Genomic DNA, 16550 nt, shown 5'->3' with positions numbered 1-16550 from the left:
TCCCATGGCAGCGGGGCTCCCTTCAGGGACAGGACTCTGCCACCATGTACTTCCAGCACTCTGCAGAGATGCTAGGACAGGCCGGGTCCTCCTCCTCAACTTCCTTGGTAGCCTGATTGCACTGAGCCCCAGACTGCTAGAAGTGAAAGAGTGTGGCAAGTAAGGGTACAGTCTGTGGCTATAGACAAGCGTATGTATGTTTGAATCCTTGCTCCTGCCCCTTTCCAGCTGTGTGCCCCTGGACAAGTCACTTAACCTCTCTGACCCTCAGTTTCCTCACATGTTAAATTTAGATAATAACAGTACTTACCTCAAAGCGACTGAATGAGGTAATACTTGTAAATCGAGTCATAAATATATTTATAGGATACCAGGTACACATTGTCTCAGGTGCTGGGACAGCAGTGACCTGAACAGAAAAGTCCAGTAGTCACCAAGCCTAGTGGTTCTCAAAATGTGGTCTCTGGACCATCAACATCAGCACTACGTGGGAACTTAGAAATACAAATCTTCAGACCAGATGCGGTGGCTCATGCCTGTAATCCCGGCATTTTAGAAGCTGGGGTGGGTGGATCAATTGAGCCCTGGAGTTCAAGACCAGTGAGGGCAACATAGCAAGACCCTGTCTCTAAATAAAGAAAAAGAAAGAAAGAGAGAGAGAGAGAGAAAGAAAGAGAGAAAGAAAGAAAGAAAGAAAGAAAGAAAGAAAGAAAGAAAGAAAGAAAGAAAGAAAGAAAGAAGAAAGAAAGAGAGAAAGAGAGAGAAGAGAGAGAAGAAGAAGAGAGAAAGAAAGAAGAAAGAAAGAAAGAAAGAAAGAAAGAAAGAAAGAAAGAAAGAAAGAAAGAAAGAAAGAAAGAAAGAGGAAGGGCAGGAGGAAGGAAGGAAGGCAGGCAGGCAAAAAGGAAGGCAAATCTTCAGGCCTCCATCCCAGATCTACTGAATCAGAAACTCAGGGTGGGAGCCCAGCAATCTGAATCTGATGCATACTTCTGTTTGAAAACCACCAACTTGGTGACATAGACATTAATACCAAGTGGGGCTAAGATCCACACATTTAGCAGCATACATGGATAAATAGCTTGAGAATGATGGGCAGAGTTGAGGGATGCTAATGGATCTGTGATGTCAGGGAAGTTTGTCTGATAAGGCGACAGGTTCCAGCAAAGATCGAAAAGTGAATATCTAGAGGAAAGAGAAGAAGGTCATGCCTTCTCCTCTTCAAGACTGTCCCTGTAGACTGTAGACTGCATACGTGACTCTGCTTACCTCTCACTGGCCACAACTTAGTTGTGTGAGTCACACTTAGCTGCCTGGGGAGGCTGGAAACTGTAGTCTTTATTCCTCATTTCTCTTAATTCTATGTTTCTTCTTTTTTTTTTTTTCTATTTTAATATTGCTCAGACCATCCTCCATAAAAATGTAGTCTTCATTCTGATCAGCCATACACGCAGCTAAAAATTGAGATTCCTATTTCCAATAGAAGATGAAGAGAAAGCATACTGGGACACAATTATATCTGCCACATGGTAGTTGAGCCCTTGAAATGTGGCAAGTCCAAATGGAAGTGTGCTATAAGTATAAATGTACAACAGATCTCAAACTTACCACAAAAAAAAAGTAAAACATCTTATTAATTATTTTTATATTGATTATATGTTGAAGTGAAAATATTTTGGACATATTGGGTTAAATGAAACATTATTAAAATTAATGTCACTTTTTGGTACTTTATTAATATGGCTACTAGAAAATTTGAAATTACATATGTGGCTCACTTTTGTGGCTTGCATTGTATTTCTTTGGTGCTAATTCTAGTGGGTTTTATTGCTGTTTTCAGTAGGGGAGAAGAGAGATGGTATGTTTGGTTTGGGAGCATTTGAGTTTCGCTGACTGCACCTTTCTCTTCTATGTGTTTCTGATATAACTAGCCTTTGGAAGTCTTTTACACTTGTATGTCTCCAGTGATGGAGAGATCACTATCTCATGAAGCAGTTTAAATCCCTCTTTGAGCAGCTTTTTTAGAAAACTCTTTAGGCTGGGCGCAGTGGCTCATGCCTGTAATCCCAGCACTTCGGGAGGCCGAGGCAGGCAGATCACCTGAGGTCAGGAGTTCGACACCAGCCTGGCCAATATGGTGAAACCTCATCTCTACTAAAAATACAAAAATTTTTCGGGCATGGCGGTGGGCGCCTGTAATCCCAGCTACTTGGGAGGCTGAGGCAGGAGAATTGCTTGAACTTGGGAGGCAGAGGTTGCAGTGAGCAGAGATCGCGCCATTGCACTCCAGCCTGGGCAACAAGAGCAAGACTCTGTCTCAAAAAAATAAAAATAAAAAACTCCTCTTTAGGCCAGGGACGGTGGCTCACACCTGTAATCCCAGTACTTTGGGAAGCCAAGGTGGGATAATTGCTTGACCCCAGGTGTTCGAGACCAGCCTGGGCAACAATGTGAAACCCTATCTCTACAAAAAGTGGGGAAAAATATTAGTTGGGAATGGTGGTGCACACCTGTAGTCCCAGCTACTCAGGAGGCTGAGGTGGGAGGACTGCTTGACCTTGGGAGGTCGAGGCTGGCTGCAGTGAGTTTCAATAGCACCACCGCACTCCAGTCTGGGCAGATATCTTGTCTTCAAAAACATAAATTAAAAAAGGAAGGAAGGAAGGAAACCCCTCTTTATTTGATGTCAAGTCTACCTCTGTACGACTCCTTCCCTAGCCAACTTCTACCACCTTAGGACCACGCATAACAACACTGCTGCCTCTTCCCTGAGACAGAACTTTACCTGTTTGAAATCCCTTATACGTTTTCCTTTTTGGCCCATTTAAAGTAAATAACCCTCCTTTGCAGCCACCTCTTGGGAAAGGTTTTCCTGATCCTGCACCAAGAGCTTGAGGATGGCCTTGCTAGTGCCCTCTCTGGACAACAGGGGGCCACTGCCAGGTCCCCCCAGGTGAATGGAGGCTCACCGGGCCCCAGAGTGGCTGGCAAGGCCGCTGCTCCCTCAGGCAGAATTGTCTTCAGTTCCAAATCCTCTTGGAATCTTCTCTGTTTTGTAATTTCTTCAGATTTATTTTGCAGTACAGTAACTTTTTTTTCTTTTCTTTTTCTTTTTTTCTTTTTCTTTTCTTTTCTTTTTTTTTTTTTTTTTGAGATAGAGTCTTGCTCTGTCACCAAGGCTGGAATGCAATGGCGCGATCTTGGTTCACTGCAACCTCTGCCTCCCAGGTTTGAGTGATTCTCCTGCCTCAGCCTCCTGAGTAGCTGGGACTACAGGCCCACGCCACCAGGCCCAGCCAATTTTTGTATTTTTAGTAGAGATGGGGTTTCACCATGTTGGTCAGGCTGCTCTCAAACTCCTGACCTCGTGATCTGCCCCCCTCGGCCTCCCAAAGTGCTGAGATTACTGGGCGTGAGCCACTGCGCCTGGCCAGTAACTCTTCTTGCAGCTGGTTCTAATCTGCCATTTAACCTATCCACTAAGCATTTCATTTCATTGATCACATGTATTTTTCTTTCAGAGGGTTTTCTCTGGTTCCATTTTGAATATACCTGATTTTTAAAATAGGTTTTATCCACTCTTTTTGTTCCATTGCATATTTCTTTCAACATTTCATATGTAGTTATATTCTAATATCATCAGAAGTCTTTTGGGTATCTAAATCTGTTTGTTGTTTGTGCTGCCTCTCATTCTGGTGGTTTATCTGTATGTGTGATGATTTTTTTTCTATGAGCTCTGAGAGGGCAGGGAATGGGCCCATATTTGGTTTTACCTAATGTGTGGGAAACTGGAGGGCTTCCGTTGTAGAGGGCTTTCCTCAGAGAGGATGTGCTTTTGCTTCTGCCAAGACCTCAAGGACACTCCTACCTGGGCTCATGTTAGCCCAGAAATCAGAGTATTTAGGGCTTAATGTGAGTGTCAAGTTCAGCTCTCTCACTTTGTTTGGGGTTGGGGATGGGGAGTGATAGAGCCTAGGTCTAACCTCCCGGCCGCTCTCAGGGATTCTCCACCATTCTTCTTCAGATTCTAACAGGTAAGCAGATGATAGTGAGGCCAAGTTGGGGAGAGTAGATGCTCTATGAGCCAAACTGGGAGGGAAGACACAGAGGAGAGGCGGAAAACACGAGAAGGCATGGAGGAGGGGAGAACTGAGGGAACCAGGCTTGGCTTGGGCAGAGTGAGAGGAGGGCGGAGGATGGGGTGGGGCTAGCTAAAACACAGGAGATTCACTGAGGAGATTGGATCTGTTCTAAAGAAAACAGGGAGGGCAGTGATAAAACAGCAAGGGAGGGCCAGGCGCGGTGGCTCACGCCTGTAATCCCAACACTTTGGGAGGCCAAGGCGGGCGGATCACCTGAGGTCAGAAGTTCGTGACCTGAGGCCGGGCGCGGTGGCTCAAGCCTGTAATCCCAGCACTTTGGGAGGCCGAGACGGGCGGATCACGAGGTCAGGAGATCGAGACCATCCTGGCTAATACGGTGAAACCCCGTCTCTACTAAAAAATACAAAAAACTAGCCGGGCGACGAGGCGGGCGCCTGTAGTCCCAGCTACTCGGGAGGCTGAGACAGGAGAATGGCGTGAACCCGGGAGGCGGAGCTTGCAGTGAGCTGAGAGCCGGCCACTGCACTCCAGTCTGGGTGGGTGGCAGAGCAAGACTCCGTCTCAAAAAAAAAAAAAAAAAAAAAAAAAAAAAAAAAAAGAAGTTCGTGACCTGGCTGGCCAATATGGTGAAACCTACATGATGAAACTCTACTAAAAACTACAAAAATAGGCCGGACGCAGTGGCTCAAGCCTGTAATCCCAGCACTTTGGGAGGCCGAGACGGGCGGATCACGAGGTCAGGAGATCGAGACCATCCTGGCCAACACGGTGAAACCCCGTCTCTACTAAAAAATACAAAAATCTAGCCGGGCGAGGTGGCGGGCGCCTGTAGTCCCAGCTACTCCGGAGGCTGAGGCAGGAGAATGGCTTGAACTCGGGAGGTGGAGGTTGCAGTGAGCCCGAGATGGCACTCCAGCCTGAGTGACAGAGCAAAACTCCGTCCCCCCCAAAAAACAGCAGGGGAGTGACAGAATCCAGTTAGTTTTAGATGGCAAGTTGCAATGTGGTCCAGAGGGAAGACCGGGAAATGCTAGGAAGGAAACCATGGCATAAGAAAGCAGCCAGGGAGGGGAGCAGGGGAGAGGGCCAGGGACTGTCTCTAGAGGCCTGGTTGGGCCTGCAGGCGCCTCTGCTGCAGGTTGCAGTCTCAGGTGGGCAGCCGCCTCTGCGGTCAATAGGCTGCTACGTTCTCACCTGAGCCGCACCACAACTTGGCTCTCCTTTCAGGCAAAACCCCCTAAAGGAACTGCTTTCAAATACCCGGCTGATTGCATCCCTGGTTACCAGGAAAGAGCAGGACAAGTTACAGTCTCACCACAGGAAATAAAAAGAATGCTCCGGCAACTGGCAGCATTTTTCCACCATGATTCCAGCCAGCTGTCCTTTATGCTGCTTGGCACAAGAACTGCACCAGTGTAAGAATAGCAGCAGCTTCTTCAGTGCCAGGCACGGCGTTAAACACTTTGATCTTGTGTGATTCCATCTGAGGCAACCATCATCACAGGAGTTTCCACTGAACGGCTGAGAGGTTAAGTGTTTCACCTAAGGTTGAACGGTCTGAAGCTGTGGAATAGGATTTTCATCCAGGCGTGTCTACCTCCTGAGGGTCTGTGCATCACATCCTGCCTTGGAAACCAGACTGACAGTACAAAAGCATCCCTCATTTTTCTTCCAATAATTTGACTTTGGAATAATTTTAAGTTTACCAAAAAGTTGCAAAGATAGAGTTTCTGTGGGCCACTCACCCAGTTTCACCTGTTACCATCTTACATCGCCATGATACATTTGCCAAAAGTAGGAAACCACTGGTACATTACTACTAGCTTTATTCCAGACTTTAACTCCAGACTTTATTCATATTTTTAAATTTATTATTTACTTATTTAGTTTTTAAGATAGGGTCTTGCTCTGTGGCCCAGGCTGAATGTAGTGATGCAATCACGGCTCACTGCAGCCTCCACTTTCCAGGCTCAAGCAATTCTCCCACCTCAGCCTCCCAAGTAGCTGGCAGTACAGACGTGTGCCACCATGCCCAGCTAATTTTTTATTTTTTGTAGAGATGGCATCTCCCTATGTTGCCCAGGGTGGTCTCAAACTCGTGGGCTCAATCCCCCCTCCTGCCTCGGCTTCCCAAAGTGTTGGGATTATAGGCGTGAGTCACTGTGCCCTGCCTTTATCCTGTTTCACTAGTTTTTTTTTTTTTTTTTTTTTTTTGAGACGGAATCTCGCTCTGTCTCCCCAGCTGGAGTGCAGTGGCCGGATCTCAGCTCACTGCAAGCTCCGCCTCCCGGGTTTATGCCATTCTCCTGCCTCAGCCTCCCGAGTAGCTAGGACTATAGGCGCCCGCCACCTCGCCCGGCTAGTTTTTTGTGTTTTTTAGTAGAGACTGGGTTTCACCGTGTTAGCCAGGATGGTCTCGATCTCCTGACCTCGTGATCCACCTGTCTCGGCCTCCCAAAGTGCTGGGATTACAGGCTTGAGCCACCGCGCCTGGCCTCACTAGTTTTTATGTTAATACCCTATTCTGGTTCCAGAATCCAATCCAGGATACCACAATGCATTTAGTTTTCATGCCTCCTTAATCTCCTGTCCTTGACTTTTTTTGAGATAGAGTCTCCCTCTGTTGCCCAGGCTGGAGTGCAGTGGCTCGATCTCGGCTCACTGCAAGCTCCGCCTCCCGGGTTCACGCCATTCTCCTGCCTCAGCCTCCTGAGTAGCTGGGACTACAGGCGCCCACCACCTCGCCTGGCTAATTTTTTGTATTTTTAGTAGAGAGGGGGTTTCACCGTGTTAGCCAGGATGATCTCCATCTCCTGACCTCGTGATCTGCTCACCTCGACCTCCCAAAGTGCTGGGATTACAGGCGTGAGCCACCACTGCGCCCGGTCTGTCCTTGACTTTCATGACTTTTAACAGTTTAAGAGTACTGTTATTTCGTAGATGTCCTCTAATTGGGTTATGGGTTTTTAGGAGAATATCAGACGTGAACTGCTCTTCTTATCATGTCAAACCAGAGTATGTATCAATGGATTTTTCACAAGTGATATCAACCTCAATTTGGTTAAGTTAGCATGTGCCAAGTTTCTCCACAGTAAAGTTACTATTTCCCTCCTCCATATTCTGCTCTTAGGAAAGCAAATCACTAAGTTCAACCCACACCCTAAGGGGTGGGGAGATCCACTTACTGAAGAGGGGAGTATCTACTTATATTATTTAGAATTCTAAGATTTGTACCTTCTCCCCCATTTATTAAAATAATCAGTATCAACACCCTCATTTATCTTATGCTTTTGGCTTAATCACATCCTTTTTTAAAAACCAATTTTTTTTTTTCTTTTTTTGAGACGGAGTCTCGCTCTGTCGCCCAGGCTGGAGTGCAGTGGCCAGATCTCAGCTCACTGCAAGCTCCGCCTCCCAGGTTTATGCCATTTTCCTGCCTCAGCCTCCCGAGTAGCTGGAACTACAGGCGCGCCCGCCACCTCGCCCGGCTAGTTTTTTTGTATTTTTTAGTAGAGACGGGGTTTCACTGTGTTAGCCAGGATGGTCTCAATCTCCTGACCTCGTGATCTGCCCGTCTCGGCCTCCCAAAGTGCTGGGATTACAGGCTTGAGCCACCGTGCCCGGCCCAATTATTATTATTATTTTTTTTAAGTGAGATTGGGTCTCACTTGTTGCCCAGGCTGGAGTGGAGTACAGTGGCACAATCACAGCTCACTGCAGCTTCGACCTCCCGGGCTCAGTCTCCAGAGAAGCTGCGACTGCAAACATGCACCATCATACCAATTTTTTTTTTTTTAAGAGATGGGCATCTCGATATGTTACCCAGGTTCTGTCTCAAGCCATCCTCCCACCTCGGTCTCCCAAAGTGCTGGGATTACAGATGTGAGCTACTGTGCTTGGCCCACACCCTTTAAGATGAAGGGATTTGGCCGGGCACGGTGGCTCATGCCTGTAATCCCAGCACTTTGGGAGGCTGAGGTGGGCAGATTACCTTAGGTTGGGAGTTCAAGACCAGCATGACCAACATGGAGAAACCCCGTCTCTACTAAAAATACAAAATTAGCCAGGCATGGTGGCACATGCCTGTAATTCCAGCTACTTGGGAGGCCGAGGCAGGAGAATCGCTTGAACCTGGGAGGTGGAGGTTGCTATGAGCCGAGATCATGCCATTGCACTCCAGCCTGGGCGACAAGAGCGAAACATCTCAGAAAAAAAAAAAAAAAAGATGAAGGGATTCAGTGGGACACAGTGGCTCATGCCTGTAATCTCAGCACTTTGGGAGGCAGGCAGGAGGATCACTTGAGCCTAGTTCCAAAACAGCCTGGGTAACACAATGAGACCGTGTCTCAAAAAAAAAAAAAAAAAAAAAAAAAAAAAAAAAAAAAAAAAAATTAGCCAGGTGTGGTAACACACGCCTGTAGTCCCAGCTACTCAGGAGGCTGAGGTGGGAGGATTGCTTGAGGCCCAGAGATTGAGGCCACAGTGAGCCGTGATCACACCACTGCACTCCAGCCTGGGCAAGAGCCAGACCTTCTCTCAAGAAAGATTGAAAAAGGTTGTCCAAGGTGGAAAAAGACTTGTGGAGCACAGTCTGTACATCCAGACAATGGATTATCATTTGGCAATAAAAAAGGAACTTACATGAGACCACACAAAGTAGATTCCACTTAGTCATGCACCAAATAATGTTTCAGTCAACAAAAGACCATACATTCACCAGTGGTCCCATGATTATACTGTATTTTAACTTCTACCTTTTCTAAGTTAGGATACACAAATAGCATTGTTATAATTGGCTACAGTATTCAATACAGTAACATGCTGTACTGACTCCAAGCCTAGAATCAACAGGCTGTATTATCTAAGTTTAGTTTGCACAAAATCACCTGACATTTCTCAGAATGTATCCCCATCATTAAGCAATGCACAGTTGTATATGAAATGCCAACAGGCAAATTTATAGATGGATTAATGATTGTTCAAGGCAGGGTAAGGACCAATTGCTAATGGGTTTTGGTGTGTGGGGGGGGGGGGGGTAGCAGGACAGGGTGTGAAATGCTCTAAAGCTCATTTTGTTTCATAATCTACAGTACTAGAAATCATTTTATAGGTGAATTGTATGTAAATTACCTCAATAAGGCTGTTACCTAAAATGTGTGCAGCTTGAGTCAGAACTATTATCCTCTTGTAAGCTGTGACCTTTGCCAAGTGACTTCCCATGCTGGTTTTCTTAGCTATATGATGGGCATAGTTGTATTTTTTTCATCAGATTAAGATTCAATGAGATTAACATCTCTAGCAAGGTTTGGCATGTAACACTCATCACAGTTACCCCTTGTCTCAGAACCCATTTATTTGCTTATTCCCTCTGCCTAGAACACGCCATCAAAGACTGAAAGCAGCATCCCCAAACAAGTTTTCCCCTCTTGTTGGTTTCTTTCCTCTACAACTACCTCAGTGGTCTCCTCTCTCCAGCCTGTGACACACAGCATCCTCTCCACTGGGCCTCACTAATCCTCCCAGCCACCAGCCTGTCCTAACCATGGCAGGGCACCATCACGGGGCCTTGTGGTAATCCCTTGCAAAACACTGAGTACCATCTGGTGACACTGGGTACTCAGAGCCGCATGCAAGCTTCCGGAAAGCAAGAACTTTTCTTTTTTATCTCTGATGAAAATAGGACTTGGTGTGTATTTGTGGGGTGACAATCTTTATGTACTTTATGTACTGATGTGGAACAATCTCCAAGATCTGCCAAGTGAAAAAAAGCAAGACACAGTAGAGTGAGCTCCCAGCTTTGCACAGAAGGTGTGGGGGGAGAATGCACACCCACGTGTGTTTATATATGGCATGGGTCTGGAAGGCTCCTCTTCGCTTCAGGCTACACTTGGATCCACAGTTCCCACTCTGACTCTTTAAGAATTGGTCCATTTTTAGAACCAGCATCTCCACTCAAAACGAGGTCTCCAACGCCTTGGTCTGCTTTAGATGACCAAGGCAACTTAATGCCGCAAGTAGCATGGAGAAGACCCCAAATGCAGCACCAGGATCTCAGCTCTCCTCAGGTTCCTTCTCCCAAGTGGCCAAATAGGAGGAAGAAATCAAATGCCCGAGTAGCCCCTGATGAAGGAGAAAAGACTGGAGTTCAAACAGTTTACACGAAGGCAATTTATTAACAGAAAATATTTTGAGGAGTCTTGTTCACAGACGGCGACCACGGCGACCCCCCTTCCTGCGAGTGCTGTCAGAGGGGATGGGGGTGACGTCCTCTGTGGGGAGGAAGAGAAAGCGTCATTGCCTGGAGCTGGATGGGAAGGGCCCCCAGGCCTCCCTAGACCAATGGCCTAACCAGTCAGCAACAGATCCTGCTGCTCCCCAAATGACTCCCCAGTACATAACAGATGGATGTGAACGTGAAGCGGCCCCATCTGCCAGTTCCTCGAATTTCCTGACGTGGTCTTAACTCACTTTCCAGAAAAGGAAACAGGCTGAGAGGTGTGCAAGATGTCAGAGGCACAGGACAAATCCAGCTTCTGACATTTAGCCCACCATCTTCTCTAGAGGAAAAACCCTTTGGACAGAGTAACTGCAACTGTCTCCTTTGCATTAAGTAAAAGGATCCTGAAAAAATCTTTCAAGGTTGGGTGCAGTGGCTCATGCCTGTAATCCCAGCACTTTGGGCTTCGGGAGACTGAGGCCGGTGGAGTGCCTGAGGCCAGGAGTTCGAGGCCAGCCTGGGCACCATGGTGAAACCGCCCCCCTACCAAAAAAAAAAAAAAAAGCCAGGTGTGGTGGCACACACCTGCAGTCCCAGCTACTCGGGAGGTTGAGGTGGGGTGGTGGGAGGATCCCTTGGACGGATCTGCCCAGGAGGTGAAATTTACAGTGAGCTGAGATTGTGCCACTGAACTCCAGCCCACACAACGGAGTCAAACCCTGTCTCAAGAAAACAAAATTATCCTTCAAGTAGGACACAGTAGGAACTTTGGTCTGGGGCATCAGCGTACGTCTCTACTAACTGCACAGAAACAATGTGCAGGCAAGAACTAATGCCCCCATCCTAGGAGATGTAAGGAGCCAGGAAATCACAGGCATGAGAGTATTAATAATGGAGGCTGGCACCTCCCCCCTTCATTTTTGGTTGTCACATGGCTGGCATGCCCTACTGATATTTAGTAGGCAGATACCAAAAATGCTGAACATCCTACAAGGCAGGAGATAGCACACACAAAATGCTCATAGCAATGCCCTCAAGGACAGAGGCAAGGACAATTCATCTCGTCAGTTTTACCGGCGCCAGGCAGTGGAGGACAGAGATTCACAAATGAAACAGGACATTCACATCAAGGTGACAGAGATATTCAGGGAGAGATTTTTAAGTCAGAAGGTGACTCTTGTAGCCTCCCTCAACAAACTTAACTGCCAAAAGCAACCAGACCAGTCGCTGCGCATCCACTGGGCACAGCATGTGCTTTCTGGGGCTGATGCTTCAAAATAAATCCAAGCCATTAGCTAGAGGGGGGCACTTACCAATCCGCCCGATCTTCATACCCGATCGGGCAAGGGCTCTGAGGGCCGACTGGGCCCCAGGTCCAGGGGTCTTGGTCCTAGAAAATGGAGGTTTAAGTTAAGAAAAGCCTTTGGCCAAGTCAATGAAAGCGCTCCTTTCTAAGATTGCAACACCCCGCCGCTAGTTCATAGGTCTGCAAACTTTCTGTAAAGAGACAGGGCTGGGGACAGTGGTTCACATCCGTAAATTCCAGCACCTTGGGAGGCCAAGGCAGGGCGGACTGCTTCAGCTCAGGTGTTCAAGACCAGCCTGAGCAACATGGTGAAACCCCATCTCCACAAAAATACACAATTTAGCCAGCGCGGTGGCGCTACTACTAGCAGTCCCAGCTACTCAGGAGGCTGAGGTGGGAGGACTGCTTGAGTCTGAAAGGCAGAGACTGCAATAAGCTGAGACAGCGCTGCTGCACTCCAGCCTGGGGGAGAGTGAGACCCTGTCTTAAAAAAAAAAAGAAAAGAAAAAAGTCAGACGGTATTTTAGGCTGAGGGGCCACTATGGTTTTGTTGTATGTTCTGACCACTGTCTGGCCTGTTCACCTAATAGTCATCTATTTTCATGCCCCTCCCCCTACCACCACTCAAGGCCCGGCCCTTCCCCTCTCCTACAGGACTCCACCTCTTCCCCTCTGACAGTACTTCATGCCACCTTTTCCTTCACAGGTGCCCAGGTTCACCCTCAACCTCAAGACCTTTCTTTGCAGTTGTCTCTAGCTGGAATCCCCTCCTCTTGTCCTTCCTTCACTGGAAGAACTCCGGACTCATCACTGAGACTTTAGTTTAAATTACACTTTATCACCAACTCCTTACTTGTACTTCCCGGCATTTGTCACAAATGAAAAGCACATACTCCCTGGTGCTCTGTTGTTTCAAGTCTGACTCTCCTACCAGCCTAGGTCCCACACAAGGAGGGTAGAGTCCATATCTATTGTTTCCTATGTTTCCCCCATCACTCTCTTCTAGTACCTGAAACACAGCTCCTGGTATACAGTGGGTGCTCAACACTGAGCTGCTGGGGGTGTACAAAGGAGCCAATTATTAAATATGTATATGACTAAAATATCTTGTTCAAGGTCACAACGAAAAACCCAAACCTCAAATCCAGGTGCTCCAGCACCCAAGCCCAGCAGGTTTTCTACCACCCAGTCATCCCCTCCGCGTCTCGTACCTATTTCCTCCTGTGGCCCGGAGTTTGATGTGTAGGGCGGTGATCCCCAGCTCCTTGCACCTCTGGGCCACATCCTGGGCAGCCAACATAGCAGCATATGGCGAGGATTCATCTCGGTCTGCCTTCACCTTCATCCCACCAGTCACACGGCAGATGGTTTCTCTGGGGACAAAAGCACAGGGTCACTTCTTCCTCGTCCAAAAAGGAGTGCTTACGATATCCTAATGAGTTAAGAGCACCACAGCTCAGTCACGTTGGAGGACGATGGTCACGGGCTCTGCTCTCACGGAGTTCAGTCCAGTGGGGTTGAATGGGTCAATATAGATAAACTCAGCATTAACATTTTATATATCTACTTCTGCATTTAATCCTTACAATCACTCCACGAGGTAGACATTACTGTCCTCATTTTACATATGAAGAAACCGAAACTCAGAATTTGAGTGATTTCACACAAGTCACAACAACTTGCTAAATGGCAGTCGAACCCACATCCAGAGTTCACTTGCAGTCCATTGCTGCTCCTACAAAGGCAACTAAGGAAAGAAAATTCCCAAGAAACCAAGGATTCAACAACCATCACACTATAAGGACAAATAATGTGTCTCCTCTCTTGTAACCCCTGGGAACTCACAATATGTGTGGGCTAAATGGACAAGCACATTTTCTTACCTGGATAAAACAGCATTTCTTTAGAGAGAACCCCCTGCACTGCTAGCCCATCCCAGCCATTGCTTTCCTCAGCCTTTTGCCAGCTGGGTGCCTCTCCACCCAGGTACTCACTTGCCAGAAAGGTCAGTGACATGGACAAAAGTGTCATTGAAGGATGCAAAGATATGGCAGACACCAAATACATTCTCTCCTTCAGCCACCTGAGGTCCGAGGCTGATGACTTGTTCTTCCTTCTTTTCCTTCCCCTTTCGAGGTGCCATTTCTGAGTGGAAGGAAAAGAAACTCAAGGTTAACAGACAAAACATTTCCAGAATCCCTTTCCCCTGGCTATTAAAGAAAACTCTAAGTCTTGCTTCATGTCCCTGTCTTCTTCCATCCAGGACTCTGCTATATTCCCTCATCTCTGCCTTACTAAAAGTTCTTTCTCCTTGCACTTGGAGGGGTGTCAACTGTGGCCATGTAGCAAAGTACCATGAGAAGTATTCTTTCCCTAGAAACTACCAACAGCGAAGCTCACAGCACCTACAGGATAAAAGCCTAGGGATCTAGCAGCAGATGCCTGAAGGCTGCATCCCAAAAGGCAAGAAGAAACCCAAGACCAATACCTACCCATGTACTGGTAGCACCATTCCAAACACCCTTTATGGGGCGAGGGAGCTGCCTGACTCCTGCATGAACTCCTCAGCTTAGAATTCAAGGGTCCCTTACCAACACAGCCCTCAAGCCTCTCATCTCCTGTTTTCCTGTGCTCCACCTGATCCCTTCAAAAGCCAAAAATGCAATTGATTTGACACCCACAACTATTTAGAACTAAATCTTTCACCAACATCAAATATCAAAGGCACTAAAATACATCCAAAAGGCAGGCTAATGGGAAAGACCCATCCCACAAATCTGATGGTCTCTGAGACCAAGCAACTCTAACCTATTATGGCTTTATAAGTGCAATCATACTGTCACAGGATCTAAGGGAGGGAGAAACTGACAGCAGGAAGGCAGGTGAGAATGAATGAGAAAGTGGAAGACTAGGAGAAGACTGCTTGCTGCCTAAAGACCCAGGCCTTCTGAATCTCCTGGTGTTCAAAACAATTTAACATATGCAGAAGACACTAACGCCAATAGGTATCCTGCAGATGGTGAAGACAGAGTGTCTCAGCCTATGGACACAGTAAAGACAGTGGCAAAACCAAACCTAGAAACAACGTGTGCTGACTCCCAGCCCAGCACTCTCTGCCTCCTGCCAAGATGCCTCTACACCACAAATAACTACCCCAGTCTGTCTCAGGTGTTCCTAGATCTCTCCTGTGCCTTCCCTACATAAACTTTAGTGTGTGACCACAGTAAGTACTTCAAGTGTAAGTCTTGGATGTACGAAGTTAACTGTTCCTATCTTCAAATCAGGCTAATGAACACGACGAAGTGCGTTAACCATCGTAAGGAACGCACCACAGAAGAGAAGACTAAGGTTCTACCTGGAGAAGCATAGAAAGGCTCCAGCAGATCTCAATTATGTAAGCATAAGTATGTCTCGGCATGATGGCCATTCAGTAAATGCCAATTTGCAGTTTCTCCGTCCCTAACATCCCCTACAGTAACGAGCAGAGTGGTCATCGGGGCTATATAAATGCAGGGCAAGCACACAGCAAACATTGGTGCTGGGCCCTGAGCGCCTAGAACTTGCAACGTGCCCGACTCAGCAACGGAAAGAATCGCCCAGATTTAGAAGCATCCAATACAGGGCGAGAATTTTCCCTGCTTTCCTTCTTTAAATGATCACTACAAATCCATGGGATCGGTGCTACTGTTATTCCTATACTGCAGACGAGGAAACGAACGAGATTAGGCGCGGGCCTGCGATCACCAAGAAAAAAGTTGGCGAGATAAAGGCGGGAACCCACGTCTGTCCCGGGTTCCCTCAACTACGCTGTGCCCCTGAAATGAGGCCGTGGCCGTATTGCGGGGCCGAGGCCTTAAAAGGTTGGACCCGCACTCACCCTTACTTCACAAGCTCCTCCCTGAAGCAAAACGGGCCTTCCGAGACCAGGCGCGAACTCAATCCCGAGCTGGCCAGGATCCAAGTAGGCCAGCCGCGCGTCTCTTGCCCGGCACCTAACTCGGTTCCCACGGAAAGACCCCAGTCTTCCGTTCCAAGCCCCACAGGGTCCCCTTGCTGCAGGATGCCCACCGATTGTCGCGCCCGGGCCTCTGACCTGCACGTCGTCTCCAGACTCTAGACCGGAAAGAGAGAGAGGGAGAGGGAGGAGCGACGGGTCACTTCCGTGTCCCGGAAGTATACCTCTGAGGTCACGGGGCGAGGTCGGCTCCCGGAAGACACCGCCATTATTGCTTCCAAAGAGTTTAAGACTCGTCATAGGGAAAGACGGTTTATTACTTAAGGGAGAGCGAAAAGAGGCAGAGGGGCTGGTTGTCGCTGCGAGCGGGTCTGCCTAAGCGATAGTACGAAGTGGCTACACCCGCGGGGTGAGGTGGGCCTGTATTCCATGACGGCGGTGGCTTGGCTAGACAGACTTCCGCCCTCCTGACTCCCGCCCTGGCAGCCTGGGAGCCGCAGCGCCCCTTGTGTGGAGCAGGGGAATAACAACAAAACGGCCTTAATTAAAGCCAGGGTGGCGCCTGCGTCTGGTCCCAGGTACTTAGGAGGCTGAGCATCGCTTGAGCCGAGTAGTTGGAGGCCAGCCTAGGCAACGTAGACTGGGAAAACCCGCCGTGATCACGTGCTTTTTCATACCATATAATGGGAAAAATAAGAATAAATTATTCAATATGTATTTACAGACCGGTCTGGGCTAAACAGTTTATGTGCATTGCTTCATTTACTCCTCAAGACATTGTCAAATAGTTTCGATTTCCCTCTTACAGATAAAAGATGTTAACTGAGAGCACACCTTTGTGGACGGTTTGGAATTCTAGCTTCAAAGCCCATGTGTTTAATACCTACTTCCACATAGCCCTCTAATAACTATATATACTTAAATATATATATTTATGTATTTATATATATTGATATACATAGTTATTAGAGG

At 47.5% G+C, this 16550-nt stretch overlaps 1 protein-coding gene across 3 annotated transcripts; it reads right to left on the bottom strand.

Moving 5' to 3' along the window:
• Positions 1 to 10247: 10247 nt before the first annotated feature.
• Positions 10248 to 15802, bottom strand: RPS14 (ribosomal protein S14). 3 transcript variants are annotated; one of them, XM_010373646.2, is made up of 5 exons: positions 15692 to 15802; positions 13618 to 13768; positions 12835 to 12996; positions 11631 to 11707; positions 10248 to 10369 (listed from the first exon to the last, which is right to left on the bottom strand). In XM_010373646.2, exons 2-5 carry the CDS (start codon positions 13764 to 13766, stop codon positions 10302 to 10304), a joined length of 456 nt encoding a protein of 151 aa, XP_010371948.1. In that variant the 5' UTR covers positions 13767 to 13768; positions 15692 to 15802; the 3' UTR covers positions 10248 to 10301. The 3 variants fall into 3 exon arrangements, with proteins under 3 accessions (XP_010371948.1, XP_010371946.1, XP_010371947.1); XM_010373644.2 differs by having other exon boundaries at positions 15717 to 15785; XM_010373645.2 differs by having other exon boundaries at positions 15501 to 15754.
• Between the last annotated feature and the right edge of the window lie 748 nt (positions 15803 to 16550).

This window comes from Rhinopithecus roxellana, chromosome 3 (assembly GCF_007565055.1).
Source record: "Rhinopithecus roxellana isolate Shanxi Qingling chromosome 3, ASM756505v1, whole genome shotgun sequence".
NCBI lineage: Eukaryota > Metazoa > Chordata > Mammalia > Primates > Cercopithecidae > Rhinopithecus > Rhinopithecus roxellana.
Note: the sequence above shows the minus strand (reverse complement) of the source record. Positions and strands in the feature narration are given on the sequence as shown.

Excerpts from the sequence above, each read along its gene's own strand:
- RPS14 (XM_010373646.2), bottom strand. The coding sequence starts at position 13,766 with ATGGCACCTCGAAAGGGGAAGGAAAAGAAGGAAGAACAAGTCATCAGC. Across the intron at positions 11,708-12,834 it reads CGGGCCACAGGAGGAAATAG|GACCAAGACCCCTGGACCTG; the intron begins GTACGAGACGCG and ends TCCATTTTCTAG. Across the intron at positions 10,370-11,630 it reads TATGAAGATCGGGCGGATTG|AGGACGTCACCCCCATCCCC; the intron begins GTAAGTGCCCCC and ends TCCTCCCCACAG.